Below are 24,113 nucleotides of genomic sequence, written 5' to 3'. Positions count from 1 at the left end.
ACATGGTCTTGCGTCATGAGTCAAAATTTTACGATTTTAAAAAAATATTATATACATATTACATGATCTGGACCATACAAAAAAATTGTGTCATTAGAAAGCTAAAATTATTGAAAGATGTGCGAGGGGTAAAAGAGAGTGCAACTTTTTTTTTTTTTTTAAAGTATCACACGATACTTATTTTGATTATTAAAAATTAAGTATACTTACTTTTTTTGAAAAAAATTAAGTATCACACTCGTAAAGTGCGATATTTAAAGTAATACGACATAAATAATTTTAAATAAAAATATATTTCTCAAATACCTTGCTATAGTAAATTGTTTCTATTTTTTAAAAAACAAAGAGCTACAAAGAGATAACCCTTCTTTTTTATTTTAATTAATTAGACAAGTTCTATAAACCAGTGCGTGAGCTGCCCGTAACGTACGTACGTTTATATTTACAATCAATAATTCATCAGATCCATGGAACGCAGCTCAGAAACGACAACGTTGTACTTAGTATAATAATAATAATTAGTGTTTTTCAAATATAGAGGGTTGATGTTTGGTGCAGCACAGGTGGAACTTTCTTTGTAATTTTTAATTGAATATGTAATGATATATAAAAGGGAGGAGGTTTGGGTTTCTAAGTCAACGGGTAATTCACACATAGACGCAGAGAAACCGAAATTTGTTAATAATATGAAATCCCTGAAATGATTCTCTAAGTAAGTGTGTGGATTACAAAAAGATGTTGACGCAACGCCATTTAGTTCTTCAACAGTTTCAATCTTAAAACAACACTTTCCAACATTTGTATGAGAATTTAGTTGACTCATGAGAAGCTCTCAGGAAAACATATCACTGAGTTTTAATTTTGTTATCAACGTCACAATTCAAATGGCTCATGTGTTTTCGTAATGAATTATTTTTACAAATTATAATGACAAAAAATAGTTTTAATATTTATTAGCGTTCATGTTGTCAAAACTTTTTTTTTTTTTTAATAAAAACACTATCCAGTGCTTCAAAACATTGGTCAAGGAATTAAAAATCAATTATTTTATTGAGAAGTATAATGTTACACACTTTTTATAATTTTCAATGCATACCAAACATAAGTTATATTAAATAAATCTTAATAAATAATTATTAAGAGATATATGAAAAATAAATTATGTTTTTACTTATTAATCATAATATATATATATATATATATATATCATCGTTCAAATATTAATTTTATTATTTGTATTCCTTAAGAGTCTTAACGTTATTAAAATGAAAAATTTTATCACCAATAACTTTTTAAAATTAAATGACTAATTAATGAGTAGGAATTATAATTAAATATTTTTTTAGCTAAAAAAGGTAAATATATTTTTAAAATTTTTATTTTTCCAAAAATATCCAAATTATTTTATTGATACTACAAATAATAGTTTTTTTTAATAAATATACCTTTTGAAAACATCTTAAACATAATTTTTTTTATTAATCATATTAACTTGATAATTTTTTAAAAAATTTTCCTTATCATGTACAATTTTCATTTTATTCCTCTTCAAAATTGTGACTTTTTAGTTCTCTTTTACATTTTTCTCTTATTTTTATTGCCATTGACATGTAAGTTATTTATCTTTCAGTGAGGATAAGATCATCATTAATCTCCTCTTACTCCAATGATAATATCATCATCCCCAACACAAAGCTCCAAATTTAATGGCACCTTCACTCTCAACTCATTTGGTGTGCATTTGAATGGAAATAAAAGTAGGTGAAAGAGAAAAAGAAGAAAGCTGGGGAGAAATCCAAAGATTCATATATAAAAAAGTATAATTATCAAATATAAATTTTTGAATATGAATTATTTTTTAAAATTATTTAAATATGAATTTCTGTATTATATAAATAAATAAACAATTATCAATTATAAATTTTTTAAACAATATAATTTAAAAAAAAACATTTTTCATATTTTTTATGTATATTTTGGTGGTGTTCAATCTAGGGTCAACTTTCTTTGGATCATCTAGAGTTGACAAATTTTAGAATAACAACTACACAGCTATATATTTCAACTTAAATATTACGAAAATGATCTTACCAACTAGGTACTCTTTAATATTATTGAAACTGAAAAAACTGTTAAGAATTATGTTAAAGGTGTATTAAAAAATATGATAGATATCCATAATACTTCTTCTGTTCTTTCTTCTTTGACACATTAGTATTTTTGTTTTATTCACTTTCAAATTTCAATGTTATCTTATAAAATTAATAATTAGTTAATATTTTTATAATTTTATCCTTAATAATTAATGTTTATATGACAAAAGATAATAAATAAGATAATTAATGTAAAATATGGAGAATATAATAAAAAATAATTAATAACCTTTTATAAAATTTAAAATATCAATATTTTTTTTCAATTCTTGTACAAAATCTAAAATGTAAAATAAAATAAAATAAAATTTTAATTAACACTTTATTTTTATATTTCTTAACCAGAGTCCTTAAAATATTTGTCAGTATTTTTTTCTTTATTATTTGCTTTCTAGTTTGAAAATTTACATACTAGATTTTTTTATATATGTCAAATTGTTTAGTTGTCCTCAACACATATAGAAAAAGAGGAGGAAAAAAAAGCGCCTTTTTCCACTCCTATTTCTTAATGTACGAATAAATATAGTTTGCGTTAATAGTGCGGCAAATAAAATTGTATTAATAGATTTTTCATGTAAAACCAGGAAATCATTATTGCTTATTTCAATTCGCAACAAAAAATTGTGTAATACTTTAATTAGTTTTTTTTTCTTAATTAATATGAATAAATTTAAGTATAATTTTTAAGTGTTATTTATTGTTTAGAATTTTAAGTTAATAATTTGTGATAACATTACATTGAAATTTTCATTTAAATAAAAATTTATTTTAATCTATTAAAAATACTTTAAAAAAAGCAATGTATAAATTTTATCCAATGTGTCTTACAAAATCAGATTGTTGTTGGGAAACTGTCGTAGTCATTTACCTGGAAAGAAATATTGTGAAACAGCATATTGAAAAATAGTTAATGCACATATATTTTATTTTAAAATTAAATATTTAGATAATTAAAAAAATAAAATTTTATAAGTTCTTTGAATAATTATATATAATAAAATTATTTTTAATAATAATTTTAAAATTTTGTTATTAATTTAATTATATAATAAAAAAATATAATGCAATAATTTTTTATAAATATAAATAAAAATATTTATAAAAAATTTATATGATGTAATAAAGAAAATTAGAATAATATAAATAAAAGAAAAGTAAAAAATAAATCAGTTGCACCAATAAATAGTGCAATTTACACATTATTTTGTTTGGTCAATTTTAATCTTAAGAATACACATGACTAGATATACAAATAAGTGACTCTATTAGAGCTTATTTGTTTTCCTTTTCAAAAATATTTTTTTGTTTTTAAAAATATAACATAATACAAATTTGTATTATATTTTAATTTTAAAATAGAAAATTATTTTTAAAAAACAAACATAATATATCAATAGAATTATCTCATTTATAATAAAAAATTTGATTACATAAAAAAATTAATTTTTATTAAAAATTATGATATATAAAAAGTTATAAAAATATAGATTAAAATAATATTTTTATTTTTTGATTAATGTCTTAGAGACAGTAATTAGTATTTATCACTGTTTAATTGTAAAGAAAATAAAGTCATGAATTGTTAAAGAAAATTAAGTCAAATGCTTTCTTTATCTGATAATTTAGTTATCTATTTATTTGTCAAGGAGAATTGATTTAGTTTAAAATGGTATGTAACGTGTGTGATACTCGAAACATGTAATAGCATGGCATGGATCCTCGATGATTCTTGGAATTTGAATTGAAATTACATGTTTAAGTGGCACAGTCAAGCTCCCAATTGTTTTTAGGTTTTAAAAAAAACAGACCCCAAAAAAAATTACATAGCTTTAATTTTAAGATTGATTATAAAAATATAATCTATATATATATATATATTAAATAAAAATATAGTGTCACGTTTTAAAACATATGGTCATATTTTTGAAAAAATATATATACATAAATTTATTTTGAAACTGTGAATATAATTTTTCTTAACCTTATTATAAAACTACATCATGCTTTCTAAAACAAATTTTTCTCAAATTCTTTTGATAGTATAATAAACTAATTGAACAAAAACACGAAGATATATTAATAAATAAATAAAGCCAATCTCTTTTTATTCATGGTGCACACTATTCTGAAGAGATTTTTTTTTTTTTAATTTGGTATCTTATTTTTATCTTACTAAAGTTATTATTACTATTATTACTTACATCTATACATTCAATGCAATTATTTAACTACGATCAAATTATCTTAAATTATATTATTTTAGAGAGGTACTATTCTCTTTTTTTATTAAGTCGTGAGATTTATCATCCATTAAGTATTTAATTTTAAATTTTCATAGGATAAAATATTTATTATTAATCATAAAAATATTTATTCTTTATAATATTTTAAAATAATCATATAATATACTTTTTATTAGTATCGTTATAATTTAAAAAATATATAATATATTTATTTGCATTAAAAAAATCTCCCTAAATGATGAAGAAAAACGCAATCCTGAAGAATGCAAGAAAGAAAGAATGACAAGTTAAAACGAGAAGTCAATAGAAGAAAGTAAACAGACAAATGAATGATAAGCAATAAGAGCCATGAAATAAATAGGTGTGAGCACGACTAATTTTATTTTATAGAAAAATTGATGATCATTAAAAATTACTACTACAAAAGCTTTAAATATAGACAGATTTTATTGACAAATTTTAAATGATTCCAGATAGATTTTAGTGTTACAGATGAATTTATAGATAGATAAAATTTATCTGCAATTTTGGCATCAGTAATTCATACAAATGAATTTTTAAATCCGTCAGTAATTTATAGACAGATTTACAGAAAGAAAAATTTATCTGTAAATCTATAAATGGATTTTTTTTGTCTTTAAATTTGTCTATAAATTTACAGATAGATTTTTCTGTCTTTAATAAATATATTTATTATAAACGGATTTTACCGTCTGTAAAATTATAGACAAATATTTTTCGTCCGTAATAAATTAATTTATAACAATTATTTCGTTCATAGTTTTCATATCACCTCATCAAACGCATCTTCTATCATTTTTCTTATCTTATTCATCATTTTTCTGAAATAACACTTCCCATTCTTAAACACTCTATTTCTCTCACACTCCAACACTTCTTTTCCTTGAGCTCCAACCTCATTGTCTCTCTACAACTCCACCTTTCTTTGATTTGATACATTCATGGTGACTTTCCCTCCTTTATTGTTGCTAAGTCCACTGCGAGTTTCAACCTCCTCCTGAATCGCAAGACGTTCAAAATTGACACATTATCTCATGTGATACATTTGTAATAAACAATTTATAACAAATAAGTATATTTCATACACCAAACATAGAAAAATAAAACCGATTAAAAGTTAGAGTATAATACCAAAAATATAATGGCGTAATACTAGTGGCAATGTGTAAGGAAACGAAGATGTTAGAGAGAGAGAAATAGAAAAATGAGGAAGAAAAAAGAGGAGACGCACTTTTATACTATTTTGCATTTTGTAGACGGATTTTTCCGTCTATAAATGCATTGATTAAACGTAGCATTTTATTAATTGACTTATAGAAGAAAAATTTCATCTGTAACTCAATGCATGGAATGTTGTGTTTCATTTATGCAGTTACAAACAAATTTTGCTGTCTGTAATTTACACTTAATATTTCCTGCCTTAGTTTCAAATTACAGACAGCAAAATCAATATGTAAATCCGTCTATAATACAAACGAAAAAAAATCAGCCTGTAAAAGCCATCTATATAATTACATACTGATTTTTTGGTTTATAAATTTGTATATAAAATTACAGACAAATTTTTTAGTCTATAAATCTGTCTGTAATATAAAAAGAAAAAAATTATCTATATTTATAGATCAAATTTTTTTATTTGTAATACAGACAAATTTACAAACAAATTTATCCACAAATTTAAAAAATATTTTTTTTTAATTTTTTTGTTTGTAAATCCTAAAGACGAAAAAAATCTATCTATAATTCAAGTATTTTTAGTAGTGAATATCTAATTTTTATGAAAACTATAAATAAATTTTTTATAACAAAAATATCACTATCTAATTACTGAACACATAGATTAGGTGAGTTATTCCACAATAAAAGTATTACAATAGTTAATTTGTTTAATTATACTTCTCAACTTAGTTCCTAATATTAGTTGATATTGTTTAAAGGTATTTATTTCTTGTGTTTCTTTTAATTTTTGACCAATAAAAAAGATGTTATTAAACTAAAAATAAGAAGGATATTCTAAATATGTAAGAAATTAAGAATAATAAATGTTAAAACCAAATTAATAAAAGAAAGGACCAAATAATGAAAGATAAATTAAGCTTTTTAACTTAAATAATACAATTTTAAAAATAATTTTTAAATTAGTATAATTTAAAACTTATTTTCTTGTTTGAAATTATTTTTTGTTATGTTTAATGGTGTCTTGTACCTTCATGGTTTAGATTTTTTTTTTTTTAATCAAGTATCTCTCCTTTTATTCTAATATTAACTCATTATTTATCAAAATGTATTAGTGAAAGAATTTGTGATGATTTAATTGAATAATGAACTAGCCATATATACATCTTACAACAACTATATTTACGGGAATAGAAATTCTATTTACAGATCATTTAACAAAAATGGTTCTTATAAACATGCTAAATGAATCCCTTGATTAGTTGTAATTTATTAATCAAATCCCATTCTTGGTTGGCAACATATCAGCGTGAATATTGTGCTAATATATTTCCATATTCAGCCTGCCTCCAATACCCCCCAAGTGGGTGCATGAAGGTTATGAATGCCCAACTTGCCAATTAGGAAATGAAATTGATTTCTTCTAAGAGCCTTTGTATGTAGGTAAGCCAACTGAGTTCGAGTAGAAACATAGGATGGCTGGATGACACCGACAAGTACTACATCACGCATAAAGTGACAATCGACCTCTATGTGTTTTGTGCGTTCGTGGAAGACGGGGTTCTTTGCAATGTCTAGTGCGGCTTGACTGTCGCAGTAGAGGTGAATAGGCGATTTGTGAGTTATCCCAAGACAGTGCAAGATGCTTTTCAACCATTTAAGTTCACACGTAGTAGTGGCCATGGACCGATATTCAGCTTCAGCTGACGAACGAGACACTGTATGTTGTTTCTTGGTTTTCCAAGATACCGGAGAATTGCCAAGGAAGATGATCCAGCTTGTGAGAGACCGTCGAGTGAGAGGGCAGCTAGCCCAGTCAGAGTCGCACCATGCTGAGAGAAGAAGATTGTTGTCTCTGTGTAGTAGAATTCCTTGCCCCGGGTTGCCTTTTAAATATCGAACCACACGTAAAGTTGCATTCCAATGATCTTCTTTTGGTTGCTGCATAAACTGCAAAAGATATGAACATAATAGGATAATTCCGGTCTCGTGAAGCATAAATAAATAAGATGACCGACGAGAGGACGATAGCGGTCGGGATGGGGCAAATCTGGTCCATCGGCAAGGGCAAGGTGGTGATTTTGTTCGAGCGAGGTAGCAACAGGTTTAGCACCTAAAAGACCGGTTTCACTAATGATGTCTAAGGTATATTTCCTTTGGCAGAGATAAATTCAAGAACTAGAATGGGCAACCTCAACCCCAAGGAAGTATTTAAGTGGACCCAAATCCTTCTTATGAAAACAGGCATGTAAATAAGCCTTGAAATGTTTAATTGCATTACAATCATTTCCAGCCACAATAAGATCATCTACATATACTAGAACAATAATATTTATCTTGAACTTGTTCAAGACAAAGAAGGACTAGTCATAGAGGGATTGTACGAACCCATAGCCTTTGAGGGCTTGACGCAGTTTAGCGAACCAGAAACGTGGTGCCTGCTGAAGTCCGTAGAGTGACTTTTGTAGTTTGTAAACTATTCCAGGTCGAGAAATAGTGAATCTCAAAGGTGGTTTCATAAAGACTTCTTCTTGCAAGTCACCATGTAAGAAGGTATTATACATATCCATCTAGTGTAATTCCTAGTGTTTGGCAGCAGCCACCGCCAGGACGATACAGACAGTCACCATTTTGGCCGCCAGTGCAAACGTTTCCATATAGTCGATCCCTTCGACTTAATGATTTTCGAGAATGACCAACCGTGCCTTGAACCTTTTCACCGTCCCATTCGATTTTCTTTTTATCTTGTAAACCCATTTCAATCCAAGAGCCTTTTTGTCAGGTGGTAGCGCCACCAACTCCCAAGTTTAGTTGTTCTCTAGTGCAAATGTCATCCTTCATTGCTTTCTGCCACTTGACATCTTCCATAGCTTTTTTGTATGTCAAAGGTTCAATTTCTTGTTCAAGAGCAGCAAGAAAACAACGATGTGCTATGGAGAAGTTATTACAATTCACATACTGTGTAAGTAATACAGTAAGGATTACCTGAGGATAAAGGTGGCGTAGGCAAACATGCAGATGGGCTTATTCAATGGATAGTGTTGGTCACATAGTCCCTCAGTCGGGAGGAAGGCTGCCTAAGTCTTTGCCCTTAACCTAGTCGGTCATTTTCTGCGGTCGGCAAGTCCCTTGAGTTGTTTGTTGAAGAGATCACTTGCATGTCACTAGCTCAGGGCACATCATTATTCAGATCATCCTTAATATCATGAGCTATAGGTGCTGTGTCGATAGGTCCAGCTGATGGTGGCACATCATCCTCTGTCACTGGCACTGTGTTGTTGGAAGAATGCAGCAAAGGCACATCATTATCGACCTTAGGAGTTGTATTGGTGGTATCATGTCCCCCCTCACTTCGAAGGTCCTGCCACGATAGAAACCATCTTCATCTTCGTCAGAAATATTGGTTATATAAGGCAGATTCCAGGCTCTATCCTTGTCCTCTGTATGTGGTTGACTGAAGGGAAAATTATTATCGATGAAGTGTACATCCCGAGAGACATAGCTGTCTCTTGTTTTCAAATCGAACACTTTCTACCCTTTTTTCCCATAGGGATAGCCGATGAAAATACATCTCTTACTTTTGGAAGCAAATTTGTCACCTTGTCTTCCTTTATTGTGCGCACAGGATAAGCACCCAAATATCCGCAAATGCTGGAGAGGAGGAGGCTTTCTATAAAGTACTTCAAATGGGGTTTTCCCATTCAGCACTTTTGAGGGAACTCTATTAATTAAGTAACCAGCTGTGAGTATACATTCTCCCCAAAAATTAATTAGGAGATTGCCTTGAAATCTTAGTGCACGTGCAACGTTCAAAATATATCTATGTTTTCGCTCAACTCTCCCATTTTGTTGTGGTATATGGACGCAAGAGGTTTGAAATATTATTCCTTGATCCAAGAAGTAATTTTTCAAGCCAAGAAACTCGGTACCATTATTACTTCGAAATACTTTTACACTTTTATTAAACTATCTCTTGACTAAAGCAAAGAAATTAATGAGGGATTGCAATACTTCCTTTTTATCAGCAAGTAGGTATATCCACACACTGCGAGAAAAATCATCCACTATAGTCATAAAATAATAAGCACCACACGAATATGGAGTTCTATAAGGACCCCACAAATCACAGTGTATCATTTCAAAAATACCACCGGCTCTTTGTTCACTAATGGAAAATTTTTCTTAGTATTGTTTAGCTCTAAAACATACATCGCAATTCTCACACTTATTTTTACCAAATCCAGAAATGAGTTCTGTAACTTTAAAGGATGGATGTCCTAAGCGCTTGTGCCATAATTCCACTTGATCCATATTGTCTGCCTTGTTAACTTGTAGCCTTTGAGCTCCACAGAGGTAATAAAGCCCATCTTTACGTTTATCCACTCCAATCACCATCCTTGAAATGTGGTCCTGCAATACACACAATTTATTAGTGAATTGTATAACACAATTTGACTCATCTAAAAGTTGCGACACAGATAGGAGATTGCAGTTCAAATTCGGGACAAATAGAACATTGGCAAGTTTCAGTTGTCCCCCTAAGTACACAATTCCTTCCTTTGTTGCATTTGTGTGTTCTCCATTGGGCAACCTGACTGGACATGGCAGAATATCATGTACATTATGCATTTCTTTCATACTTTCAGTCATATGATTTGAAGCTCCTGTATCAATAATCCATGGTGCAGATTTGCAAATACCTATCATCTTCTCATTATTTTCTCCTTTGTTCAACATGTCTACCAACTTTTTCCATTGATCAGTTGTTAATCCAACAAGACCAGATTTGTCTGCGTCTGTCATTGGTTTAGCTGCACCACCAATTGCATTTGCTTGTGCAACATTGGCTTTCAAACTTGCTCCTCTCCCTCGTATGGTACCAAATCAATGCGGCATCTTGGTCTTTCCAGTAGTTTTCCAATCAGTTTTGGGTCTTTCCCCCCACCATTCGGGGTATCCAATCAATTGGAAGCAATTTTTAGTAGTGTGTCTCGTTTTGCTACAGTTGCTGCAAGTTTGAGTTTTGTCCTTAGTTTCCCAGCGATTTCTTCCCTTTGCATGTGCCACAAGACCCATAATTTCACCTCGTTCTTCTTGTGATCTTGTAATCATCCGAACACGTTCCTCCTGGATTATGATCGAGTATACTCGATTCAAAGAAGGCAAAGGATCGCGTGTGAGCAAACTTGAGTGCACCGTTCCATATGTGGCATCATCTAACCCCATAAGAAACTGATGCACCTTTTCTTCTTCTTTTTGTTTTTCCAGCTTAATGAACAGATTACAAGTGCAGTTGGCACATTGCATACTGGGATTTTCTCATAATTAGTTAGTCAATCCCATAGCACTTTCAGCTTTCCATAGTATTCAACTATGGCCACCCCCCTTGCTTGCAGCCTGCCAATTTTGATTTTAGTTGATGTATCCTTGGACCATTTGCAATTGAGAACCTATCTGGATGGCTATATCCCGAAGCATAATGATACACTCTATGGCGGCATATGAAACATGTGTCTTAAGTTTCGGTCTGTCAACCAAAGTAGTGATCAAATGTCTATCAAGTGGATAGTTTGCCAATTGGACAACTTTAACAAAGCCAATGAGCCCAAATTAAAATGAGTAAGAATTAATCTTCACTGAAAAACCCTTCATGTCAATTGGTATGAACTGACTCTTTCTCACCTTTAACGTCAAATGTTCTTCACCATCCCCATATGTGTTCTAACACATGTACTCTAAAGACAACAATTACGAATCCTCTAACCTCATATTAATGATCATAGTTTGTGATAAAGATGAAGTCACCTGAAAGATTAGAACATAAAACTATGAGTTTACCTTAAAATAATTATAAGAACAATCAATATGACGAATTTTACAATTTCTAATATCACATAAAAAAACAATTTTTAACCACCCAAATAATTATAAAAGTCAAATATATTTTAACACAAAATATAACAACTAAAAATATTCAAAATTATTTTAGTATAATTTTACACTATAATTATATTTCAAATGTTACATTTATGCAAAATATCTCCACTACAACCGTTAAATATTTATTTACTAACAATTAATACTACAATTAAATTTAAGACAAAATTAGTATTTTATCCTCCAACTTAAGGGTCAAATTTAATTTTGTCCTTCAACTTTATTTTGATTCATTTTAATTCTTTAACTGAAATTTTTTTAAATAAATTATTTTCTATTAATAACATTAACCTCAATAATTGTTTTTATTTTTTCCTACCATGCATATTGTTTTGCATTGTTTATCAAATTTTTTCTTATGTTGGTATACTATTTATCATTTTTTCCTCAATTTTAGATACATGCCACGAGGGCAGTTTAATGACCACTAAGTGCCTTCTCCTACTTCTAATGTTGCTTTTGCTAGTGGACCTTTTTAATGTTTTCAAACGCCACATTTTTCCTCAACTGTTCAAGCACCTCCTCTACATGCTTCACCCATGGGACAACCATCAATGTAGCATTCTATGGATCAAGCACAATCTTTTCTAGCTTCTCTCCAACCTCAACCACCATCACCTTTTATTCTAGCATGGTCTCCCCCATTAATTGTTGCTCTTTCACTATCATGTTCCAATATGTATTTTAGCCATCTTTTCCTAGACATGCCCAGAAATAGACCGGTGCAGAAAATGCAAAATTTCCCTTTTCATTCCTCTGCCCTTTTCATTCAAGAAAATTTTTGACATGTTTTACTTGTAACATCTTCACCTTTTCTACTTCACCAAGAAGGTTTCATAACCCCTAATGGCTGCTCTGCTGAGGCATTCAGTCCATTTAACACATACAATGGCCGACTTATTTTTTGAATATTTTTGAACAAATATTAATTATTTTTGAACAAATAAATTGCTTTGATAATATTAAATATGAAATTAATTATTAGTTTTTCAGATGTATGTAACACTCCTATTTTATTATTTTTTAATTTTATATTTTGTGTGAGTTATTAATACATGTTACTTGAAATTAGGAAAGTTTCTTGCTATAACGAGGAGCTCTTGCTGTAGCTAGCTAGAATGAAATACAGTAAAGTGAAAATTTGTCTAATCTTTTCGCTGCAGCGAGAGAAGATCTTGCTATAGCAAGAATTGCTGTAGAGAGAATTGGCTCGTTGTAGCGAGAATGTAGTAGGTTGAGGGATATTTAAGGGTTTTCAAGTTGAGAAACTTAGATTATAATCCAAGTTACGACCTTTCTACATTCTCTTTGACTTCTCTTCTCATTTTCTCAGAAAAACCTTGAAAAGCTCTAACCTTTCTTCGATCTACACTTGAGAGTTCATTCCTCTTGCTTTTTGGTAAGTTCTTGGAGCTTAGTTCTTCATTCCTTTAGTTAATTTTTTGTTTTTCCTCCTCTAAATAGGATCTCTTGTGATGTTTAGGAAGAACTCGACGTTTTAGGCAAGATCCTTCAAAAACCCTTCACTAAACTTCCATTTTAAGGTAAGGAGAGTTCTATCTTATTACTAAGAAAGTGGTATGTTTGTGTTTATGAAAATGCTGTGATGAAATACATGATTTTGAATATATGTTGGATGAGAACATGTTTTTGGTTAGGTTTGAAGCATGTTTTATGGTGTTTCATGATGTGTATGATCTTTGGTTTGAGTGTATATGCATGTATGTAGTAGACTGAGTCCAGAGTCCAAGGAGACTAACTCTCGCAATGATTGATTAATATATAATGTAATTATGAACTAGAGTAAAATAGAGAGATAAAAGCGTGAATAATATGTTAGTAAACAAATAATGAGAAATACAGAGATGAGATGGGAAATATGAAAAAAGAAATGAAATGAGGAAGAAATATGATAAGGACGAGTATGGATAGTTTAGAAGTACACTAAGGTGTGGAAGATGGAGATGATTGAGAAATCTTGGAGAAATGAGGGTAGTGGATGCTCTTCTTGAATTGCGCAAAACAAATGAGAGTAAGAGCACCATAGGCCTCACACTCATTTCTTGACTTATACTTCTAACCATGCTTTTGCTAAAAAGGGTCAGGTCGACGCACGTTGTATCTGTGTAGCTACAACTATCTATGCTGAGGAAGACCTTAAGGGATCCTAGGGGCATAATGAAGACTCTGAGTATTAAGAGAGAGATGAAGAGTAACAAGCTGAATATTTAAGGGTTGTTGCATGTATATGAACATGATTTTGTGACATGGTTGATTGTCGTATTACCTTTGTTGTATTGTGTGACTAATTGTGAATGTATGCTTGGTAATATGAATAGAGACTCATCTTTACATAAACCTTTCAGGGGACTAGGATGACAACTCCTAGAGAGAGTGTTAGACTTATAGATAGTTTTGTACAGTGTATGTTAAATTATATATTTAATGAGTATTATAGATTTTTTTTATATTTTAAGTTGGCTTTACATGTTAATAATGTACAACGTAACATTATTATGCTAGAAATTGAACTATTTTATAGTATATCTTTTGATTTTCCTGCAAACAATAGAATCCACCATACCCTATGTATGTATCTTTATAATGGCACAGTTAGAACTCCAGCAGCTGCAACCTACCTGATCACATATCATGATCATGATCACCTTAGAAGATCATCTCGATAGACCTTTGAGCATATTTCTGGTAAGCAGGCCATTGTGGATTATTCGGGTGATCAATATCTCGGATCGGATGAGGATCTCGATTCTGACAACATTGTAGAGATAAAGGGATGGCATGGGATGACTAGTATTTTTTCAATCTTTTGGTGGATAGGTTGCTTATTAGGACTTGTTATATTTTGTATTTTATAAATATTGTAAAAGAGTCATAATGTATTTTGATGTATATTTTGCTAAGGTTAACCCATTATAAACTCTTTAAAACAATATATATATATATATATATATATATATATATATATATTAATGCTATCTCACGTTTCCTATTAATTGGTTTTATTTCCATTACTTTGTCATTTAAAATTTTTTTTTTGTAAGTTTGAGTAAAGTAAATGAAATATTTTATATTCCTACACGTTGTACTCTCTTGCAAATGAATTTGATTAAATTTTTCCTCCTCAACATCGAACTTATTTTCTTATCATATTAAATAAAATAAGGATGTTACAATATACTCATTTTATTTCCTCTAAATTAAGTTTTAGAAGTTAAATTGGCATGACACTAGCACAATCTTGTTAATTTCGTTTATGTAGCAAACGGAACTCATCAGATAATGACACGATATAATCGTGTAATTTTGTCTCTACTAAAGATGAAACCTGATTAAAAATATAAAAAAGAATAATTTTTGTCTATAGGGCATATGAAATAGACGGCAACTTGATAAAAAAGACCCATATAAAGATATGTTTAAAAAAAATATTATTTTAAGAATTTATTTTTTAAAAATATTAAAAAAATAAATTAACCTACCTAAAATAGAAAAAAAAAAAAGAAACAATGAATAATATAAGGACCTGATAATAGTAGAAAATAGTACACGCGTAAGACAAAAAGTAAAATATTAATGGAGTTAACATTATTAGTAGAAAAAAATTTATTTAAACTTTTTTAAAAGTTGAAGAATAACAATAAAGTTAGAACATGAATCTTACACACAAATTAGAGGAAAAAACATTAATTTTGTTTAAAATTAAATATATATAATTTCTAATTTAATTTTTTAAAATTCTAATTATAATAATTATGAATTTTAATAAACAAAATTTATTGATAATTATTTTTGGTAACAAGTAATGCTATAATAAAAAATATTCTTACAATTCCTAATTGAGTATTTTAAAAGAATCCTCATTTAAATAAATCAAATAATTATAAATATAACAATTTTATGCACATTATATCAACTATATATTTTATAATAATTTTTTTACTAAAATTGAATACTACAATCAAAATTATATAATTACAATTGCTAATTTTAATAACTCAAAACATTTATAAATCAAATTACATAAATTGTTTCATATGTCAACTCAATTTAGAGAGTATTTTGTTTTTACTAACAACTAATACTGCACATACATAAAATGTTTTACAATTCCTAATCTAATTTCCAAAATTTCAATTTCTAATAAGTCAAACAATTATAAATCAAATTTATTATTTATGCATATTAAATCAAATAAAATTATTATAATCTTAGTTTTACAAACAATTAATATAATAATTAAAATTAAATTCCTACAATTCTTAATTTTGTCTCCTAAAATTCTAAGTTTTATAATTCAATTCCATTAAATTTATATGGAAATTTTATAAAAAAAATTATATTACAAATTATCTTTAGTAACTATTAATACTAAAATTAAAATCTGAATCTTACAATTATTAATATTATTTTTATAATTCCTAATTTTAATAAATCAAATAATTTTAAATTTAATTCCTATTTTTATGCAAATCATATCAACTAAACTTATTACAACCAATTTCTTTTTACTAAAATTTAATATTACAATTAAAATTTAATTTTTACAACTCCTAATTATATTTTTAATTACCTAATATTATTTTTTGAGAAGCATTATGTTAATTAAATTATTTATTTATTTTTTTAAAATTTTAATTAATTTTATATTTATAAAATCCTTATTCTGATAACTCAAAAAGTTAAAGTGCAATATTAATTATTTTCCTAAAATTATTTCAACTCAAATTATTATCACATATTTTTACTAATTAAACAAAGTATGTTGAATTAATAATTATATCTAATTTACATAAGTGCTTGGTTAGAGAGAGAGAGAGAGAGAGAGGACGAATATATTTTTATTTAATCATCTTAAGTATGTAATAGTAAATAATATTTTTCTTTTCCGTCCGCAAAAGTTATTTAGGTTATTGAGATAACAAATCCTATTAAACATAAGTTCTCTCTTTACACAAGTTTAAACAAAAAAAGGAAAAAAAAAGAAAAAGAAGAAAGGAATGTGAATACAGAAAAATTCGGCTAAAATGTGAGTGAAATGTGAATACGCCAGCGATGTTTCCTTCCGCAATTGAAGACTTCACCTCACTCAGATGAACGCAACCCAATCTCATGATAGGCTGTTCAAAGCTGAAATTTTGAAAAGTCGTTTATTCATTTTTATATTGCAACGTACTTTAATTTCGAATACTATATTATACCATTTTGTCAATAATCCCATTGCCACTTGCTGTTCCATATACTTACAAAGTCAATACCATCACACATCATGTTACACAACTTGTTTTCAGGGCAACCTTTTCAAATTTTATGCCTAGATTTCCAACTATAGTCCAAGGTTCCTGTATTTTACATTGCAAATTGAATTATAGTCTCAAGTAAAATATCCCTCACGCCTTGTTCTATTTCTATTGTACTTAACCGTTGTTGACTAAAAATCTAATATTTAGTCTTCGATTTCATTCGAATAAAATAAACTTTTATTTATATTTCATGTAGATATGTAAACGTAGCATTAAATATTAATCACCGATTGGCAAATTAAAGGAATAAGAGATTAAAAATAAAGGTATCGCCGGCACGGAGAAACTTCCGATTAAAAAACAAACTATGCATACGTAGACTTGTATTTCTATATAAGAATTTATCTTCTTCAGTTCTTCAAGAACTCTCTCTCTCTCTCTCTCTCGTACTCTTCATGTGATACACTGACACATGACTTGGCAAGTGCCGGTGACAATCATACGAGAAAGTTGAAAGTCTCTAAACAGAGACACATTCTGCGTTTTACAAAGCTTTTCATATCAATCCTCTCTACCTAGCAGTGACGCAATCGTTCTTCACTAATCACTGCTTTTCCAGTTTATTATGGGGACTCAAGCACCAACTGAACTCGACTCGTATCCCAAAACTTCTGTAAGTCTCGTTGTCTCGATCTTTTTGTGTTGTAATTTTATCCTTGTTTATCTGCCCCATAGTTTCATACTCTATTTAGGTTTCTTTTAACGTCAGAAGACACCTTATTTCAATCTTAAAGAACACAAGGTTTGAACCAGACACCCTATGACATGCTTTCGAAAAAGTTTATTTAAATTTATAAAAATATTTTGTAATTTTCATGAAATAGGATTCGTTGTTATTTTATTCAGTTTAATTATTTGAAATATCACTAAAATTCGACTTCATATGTAATATTGCATACCATTACTTTTACCTGTTACTTATTTTTTAATTTTTTTTACTTTAAATATATAAAAATCAAAAGATGTTGTATTTTCGTAATATAAATAATTTTTTATTTTAATAAATTTTTTGTGGAAATTTATGATATAAATTATGATAAGAATATGTAGAATTGTATTGCTTGCCCTCTCTCTTGTACTTTCTTGAGGCTTCTATGCTGTGTTCCCTTACCACTTTGGGGGCCGAGAAAATGGCGCATTTCATGAGAGATTTCATTAATAGCCGAGAGCTCTTTTTGGTTAGCTCAAAGTTAGAGTAGCTTCAAGAGTCGCGTGATAGGGGTTAATGGCATGTGGCTCTTAGTCATGTTTGACCATGACATTCATATAGGATTACTACACTAACAAGTTAAAAAAAAAAAATACTAATATTCACAGCATTTAATTCTACTGGTTGTCATGGTTCCACATGGTTTCCTACATAAATATCCATTTAGTAAACGCAATGGTAGATTACAGACATATACTCTATGTGTTGAGGATGCACAGTTGACCCAAAATATAGACTATGCACAAATCTCAACCAAAAATGTCATTGTAGCTGAGTTGTCTTTTTTAACTTATTCTATTCGGAAACAGCCTTTCAGAAACTCGTTATTTGTAAATGGGATTTGAGTTTTTTAAATACAAGAAACAACCATTGAAATAGTTTTATCTACTCATTATCTTAAAATTTTAGGAGTGTGAGTAGTACACAAGTTTATAATTTATTTAAAAAATTTTAACATCTATTTTCTTATTAATAAGCTACTAAAATTATTTAATAACTACAAAATATAATGAATTTATAACTTTTAATGGTTAACTCTTTTTTTTAAATTTCAAGTAACATTTAACTTTGCTTATAAATTTCAATAATTTGATTTCTTATTTATCCTTACACTTTTAAATAAATAATACATAGGAACTACTTTCTTCTCATTTAATTTTAATATATGAGATTAAATATATTTTTTAATCATTTAATACATTTTAATTAGTTGTATAGTTATTTTTATCAAACAACTCTATTCAATTGGCTACTAAATATAAGGTTTCAATTATAATTTATAAGTTTTGAGCTAACTTATCAACTACAAATTCTAAAGTTTGGATTAGTTGTATCAAATAGAGCCTAAGTTTCCAAAATAGGAAAATGTCTATCTATACAAAATGGGCTAATATTTTAAAAAATGTTCATAATATATTTATTTTTAATTTTGTATGCATTAAGTTTCATGTGATTTTTATTTAATAAAGAATGAAGTCAAACTATTCAATAAAATTTATCCAATAATTAACTATATATATATATATATATATATATGTATATATAATATTCTTACCATTTTTTACGTATAATAAGGAATCTAAACTAGAATGTGCATGTGACCGTAATGCGTCATCCTATTCGCATTTTTTTTTATTTTGAGAATATTTTGGATGTTTCTTAGTCAACTTTCATAGGTCCTCTATAATTATCGACAACTAGAAATACTTACAAATACTTTCCTTTCGCTTTACCTATTAGATGAGGGATTCACAGTTGTTCTCACTTATCGACATGGATATGTGGTCCCTGCTATATATTGGTTTTCAGGAAACTTTTAAATAATTTTTAGCATAAAAATTTTCTTCATTTATATTACTAAATACTTACTACTTTGATAATATTTTATAAAATATTGTTAACTCGTATTTCAATTATATTTTCTTATATACACATACATAATACTTTTATCTTTCTTTCAGTTCATATACATATATATATATATATATATATATATATATATATATATATATTGTATAATTTATCCATCTTTCACTTCTCATTCCTTGTCAACACGTTATCATACACCTAAATCACTTTCCTTTTTAAATATCATAACTAAGAATTGTGTCTTTAATGTGTATCTAAGGAATTTTCGTAAATTTTGTAGAATAAAATGTTACTTTAGTCTTTAAAATATTTAGATGAAGTTTATACATCATTTAAATACGATGAAGTTTATTATACTCTGCATTTCCTAATCTTGTCTATCCATCCCTACCTAACGAGGCGTTAAAAGTCTTAACAGCTAAACCAAATTTTTAATATCAAGTTAATATTCGAAAATCATGATGCCAATAGTCAAAGTCACACGATGTACAAAAGTCAGGTAAGATAAGGACAAGCACTTGAGGGGGTTACACTGATATCCTTTAATGCTGCACTTTCCAAGAAGTTTGGGACAACGTGTTCCACAGTTGGATCACATGTCACAGGCCACGCCTTTTACCCGAAGAGCTCCTCACGCCCCTTCAGTTTAGACCATTGCTTTTGGGTGGCCCATCAAATCGAAAGAGACCCCTCATGCATACGAAAATTCCAAACCTTAGCCTTGTCGTCATTTTCTCTCTCTCTTTTTTTTTACTTGATTATTTGTAAAAAAAAAATTCTCCTTTGTTTTTTGTTAGGCATGCTCATTGTATTTGTTGTTGTTGATTCAACAGGTTGATGAACATTTAGAGAGGCAGAAGGCAATTAATGATTGGCTTCCAATTACTTCTTCAAGGAATGGAAAATGGTGGTACTCAGCCTTCCACAATGTCACTGCCATGGTTGGGGCTGGTGTGCTTAGTCTTCCTTATGCCATGTCTGAGCTTGGGTGGTATATCTTTCAAACCCAACTTGCTTTTTCACATTCTCCCATTTTGAACATGTTTTGATCACGTAATCATGTATAAAAAAAGGTAAAACGAAAAACGTTTACTGCATATATTCTGTTTTTTTTTTTTTTTTAATTTTTTAGTAAATTATTATTTTCATTTATAATCTTGGAGGCTCAAATTTAATGAGTTGGATACAAAATATTTCTTAGTAACAATGCCTCGAGTTTATTTTGCGTGTAATCACCTCAAAGAAGAAAAATAGATAGACAACATTTTGGTATTACTATGTGTTTTTTCTTAAAATTGAGAATCGCAATGTTGTCTTCAGGGGTCCTGGTGTAACTGTATTGGTCCTGTCATGGATCATCACCCTATACACCCTATGGCAAATGGTTGAGATGCATGAAATGGTTCCGGGAAAACGTTTTGACAGATACCATGAACTGGGTCAATATGCCTTTGGTGAAAAGCTGGGTCTATATATTGTGGTGCCTCAACAACTTGTGGTTGAAGTTGGGGTGAACATTGTATATATGGTCACTGGGGGAAAATCCTTGCAGAAGTTCCATGACACCGTGTGTACCGACTGCAAAAAGATCAAGTTAACCTTTTTCATCATGATTTTTGCCTCTGTTCACTTTGTGCTGTCCCACCTCCCCAACTTCAACTCCATTTCTGGTGTATCTTTGGCTGCAGCAGTTATGTCCTTGAGGTACAAATCATAATTCTTTTCTTTATTTTGTTTACAACATACATAAGGGCTAATTTCAAACATATAAAATAATTTGGGTCCTCTCATGTGGACTACTAACATGATATGGTTACAATGAAAAAAGATAGATACAATTTTTATTATATAAGGACCCATCATGATTGGTTGCATGACTTAATAGTTAAATTTGATAAAAATGATCACCTTAGAGATATAAAAATATAATAAATACTTTATGTTTTAATAAAAATTTACTATTCCTAGTTACTTTAAAATTAACCCTTTAGATAACAATTTTCTTTTAATTATCTATATCCATCTTTATTATCTCTGTAATGTCTATTGTCAACTAGAGTTTATTGATTGAATTAGAATACACATGGAAACATGACTTGAACATTTTAACGTAGATTTTAATGTTTACATTGTCCTACAGTTACTCTACAATTGCCTGGGCAGCTTCTGTACATAAGGGTGTTCAAGAAAATGTACAATATGGTTATAAAGCTAAGACTACAGCAGGAACAGTATTTGGCTTCTTTAATGCCCTTGGGGATGTGGCTTTTGCCTATGCTGGACACAATGTGGTGTTGGAAATCCAAGCAACAATCCCATCCACCCCAGAGAAGCCATCCAAGGGTCCTATGTGGAGAGGAGTGGTTGTTGCTTACATAGTTGTGGCTTTGTGCTACTTCCCAGTTGCTCTTATTGGTTACTGGATGTTTGGCAATGACGTCAAAGATAACATACTCATCACTTTAGAGAAACCAAAATGGCTTATTGCAATGGCTAACATGTTTGTTGTGGTCCATGTTATCGGAAGTTACCAGGTGAAATTCAGTTCTCTGAAACTTAATTCTTGTGCATAAGCATTTTATTTTAAAATCACCCTTCTTTTTGGTTCATAATTGAAGTCACAATGACTGACTGACTTTTTGTTGATGTAGATTTATGCAATGCCAGTGTTTGACATGATTGAAACTGTGATGGTGAAGAAGTTGAATTTCAAGCCTAGCAGAATACTTCGTTTTATCGTACGTAATGTGTATGTGGGTAAGTAAACTTCTCCTAATGGGAATAGTATGTGTTTCTTTACAAGCTATTAAATCCACTTGCTAAGGGTTTCCATTGGTCTATTGTTCTATGCATTGACATATCATTCTCTTTGTTTTCAGCATTCACAATGTTCGTTGGTATTACCTTCCCATTCTTTGGTGGTCTCCTTGGATTCTTTGGAGGATTTGCTTTTGCTCCAACAACATACTTTGTAAGCCAAAATTAGTGAATTTTATTTCAGGAAAAATTAGGATTTTCTTTTTTATTTTTTTCGTTTTAACAATTCATTTTCTTGAATTTCAGCTCCCCTGCATCATGTGGCTTGCAATCTACAAACCAAGGAAATTCAGCTTGTCATGGTGGGCTAACTGGGTATGTTATATTTTGGCTTTTGTCTCAATTATTCTCCTTTAATTATTGGTTTCATTTTAGCTAGGATTAATCTTGTTCCATTGATTATAGATCTGCATCGTGCTTGGCCTGTTATTGATGACTTTATCACCAATTGGAGGATTGAGGACTATCATTCTTGAAGCTAAGACCTACAAGTTCTACTCTTAAGCTCATTCCACACTGAATCAATGATGGGAAAGTGTCGTGTGCAAATATGACTTAGGATTGAAAGCTCAGTATAGTCAATTATGTGATAGAATCTGGTTTGTCGAGGTAGCCGGGTGATCTTTACCTGTGAAATACACTAGTTAAGGAGCATCACCTTACCTGTTAGTGGAAATGAAAATCATGGGCACAAATGGAAATCAAAGGAATTTTCTGAATACTTTCTTAGTCACTTTTCACTCTATGAATGTATATTGCTTTCCTCTTTCCTCTTTCCTCTGGTTAAAGTGCTTGATATAATATTTATTTGGCTCCATTGAATTTACATTAGAAAACATTCAGTGACCTTGTCCTGCACGTTTGTTTCTTCCTCCCTTTCGAACCATGTTAATTATTTACTGTTCATAGTTTTTCAGTTAACGTTTTTCGCCTTTTGTCTTGATAGAGCACCGATTAAGAAATAAAAAATATATAATTTTTTTATTATTTAATACATAGAGAATGCATTGAAAATCAAGACAAGAGCAAGTTAATAACATTTTTGATAGCTTTTATATATATATATATATATATATATATATATATATTTACATGTTATTAACATGCTATTGAATGAAATAATATCCAGTACATTCTTAAGGAAGTTGTATAATCTATTTGCTACTGAAACTCCCGTGAATACATATACAAAGTACTTTAAATTTTACAAATATATACAAAATATATATACATTGGTATAGGCATCCAAAATGTATAGGAAGTATTATGATTGTGGCAACTAAAAGGTCCTCAGTGGGCCCAAAAAAAATAAATTGGCGGTTCAGATGTGGAAAAGAGAAAAATAAAGAATCATACTGTCGTGACTAGAATTTTAAAGAATTTTAAAAACTTTAGGAAAAATACTTTGCTTAATAAAATTTGAGTTTGAAAGTCTAATGACATTAGGAGAATGTATTAGCAACCCAATATCTGTAAAAATAGTTATTTTAAATTATGCAAAAATTGAAGTTTTATTTCATTTTTAAAATTTGATTTTATTTATTAAAAAGAAGAGAAAATGAAGGAGAAACGAGATTTAAAATAATTGAATTTGATAAGTTTTGATCCTCAATTTCATGCCTCCTTCGGTACAATAAGAAAATTAGGATTATGTAATTTTCAGAAAAAAATTTCATGAATAGTTTATGTCAAATTTGATGATATTAATGTAGAAGGTAAAAAATAAAGGGATTTTGAAAAAAAATTTGGAACTTAGTTTCTCATTTCTCACTTACTGAAAGAATGAAAGCATAAAGTCTTAAAATGATACAAAGAAAAAAAAACTATTTATAATAGAAGTAATCAACCTAATTACTCAACAAAAATA

At 29.2% G+C, this 24,113-nt stretch overlaps 1 protein-coding gene across 1 annotated transcript; it reads left to right on the top strand.

Moving 5' to 3' along the window:
* Positions 1–17,080: 17,080 nt before the first annotated feature.
* On the top strand, positions 17,081–23,163 carry LOC113861402 (lysine histidine transporter 1-like). The gene is made up of 8 exons (XM_027494203.1): positions 17,081–17,464; positions 20,263–20,420; positions 20,750–21,133; positions 21,570–21,963; positions 22,081–22,186; positions 22,309–22,400; positions 22,493–22,561; positions 22,652–23,163. Exons 1-8 carry the CDS (start codon positions 17,417–17,419, stop codon positions 22,748–22,750), a joined length of 1,350 nt encoding a protein of 449 aa, XP_027350004.1. The 5' UTR covers positions 17,081–17,416; the 3' UTR covers positions 22,751–23,163.
* The last annotated feature ends 950 nt before the right edge of the window (positions 23,164–24,113 follow it).

This window comes from Abrus precatorius, unplaced genomic scaffold (genome assembly GCF_003935025.1).
Source record: "Abrus precatorius isolate BTA unplaced genomic scaffold, Abrus_2018 Scaffold3, whole genome shotgun sequence".
Taxonomy (NCBI): domain Eukaryota; kingdom Viridiplantae; phylum Streptophyta; class Magnoliopsida; order Fabales; family Fabaceae; genus Abrus; species Abrus precatorius.
The sequence above is the reverse complement of the archived record's forward strand: the minus strand, read 5'-3'. Positions and strand labels throughout refer to the sequence as shown.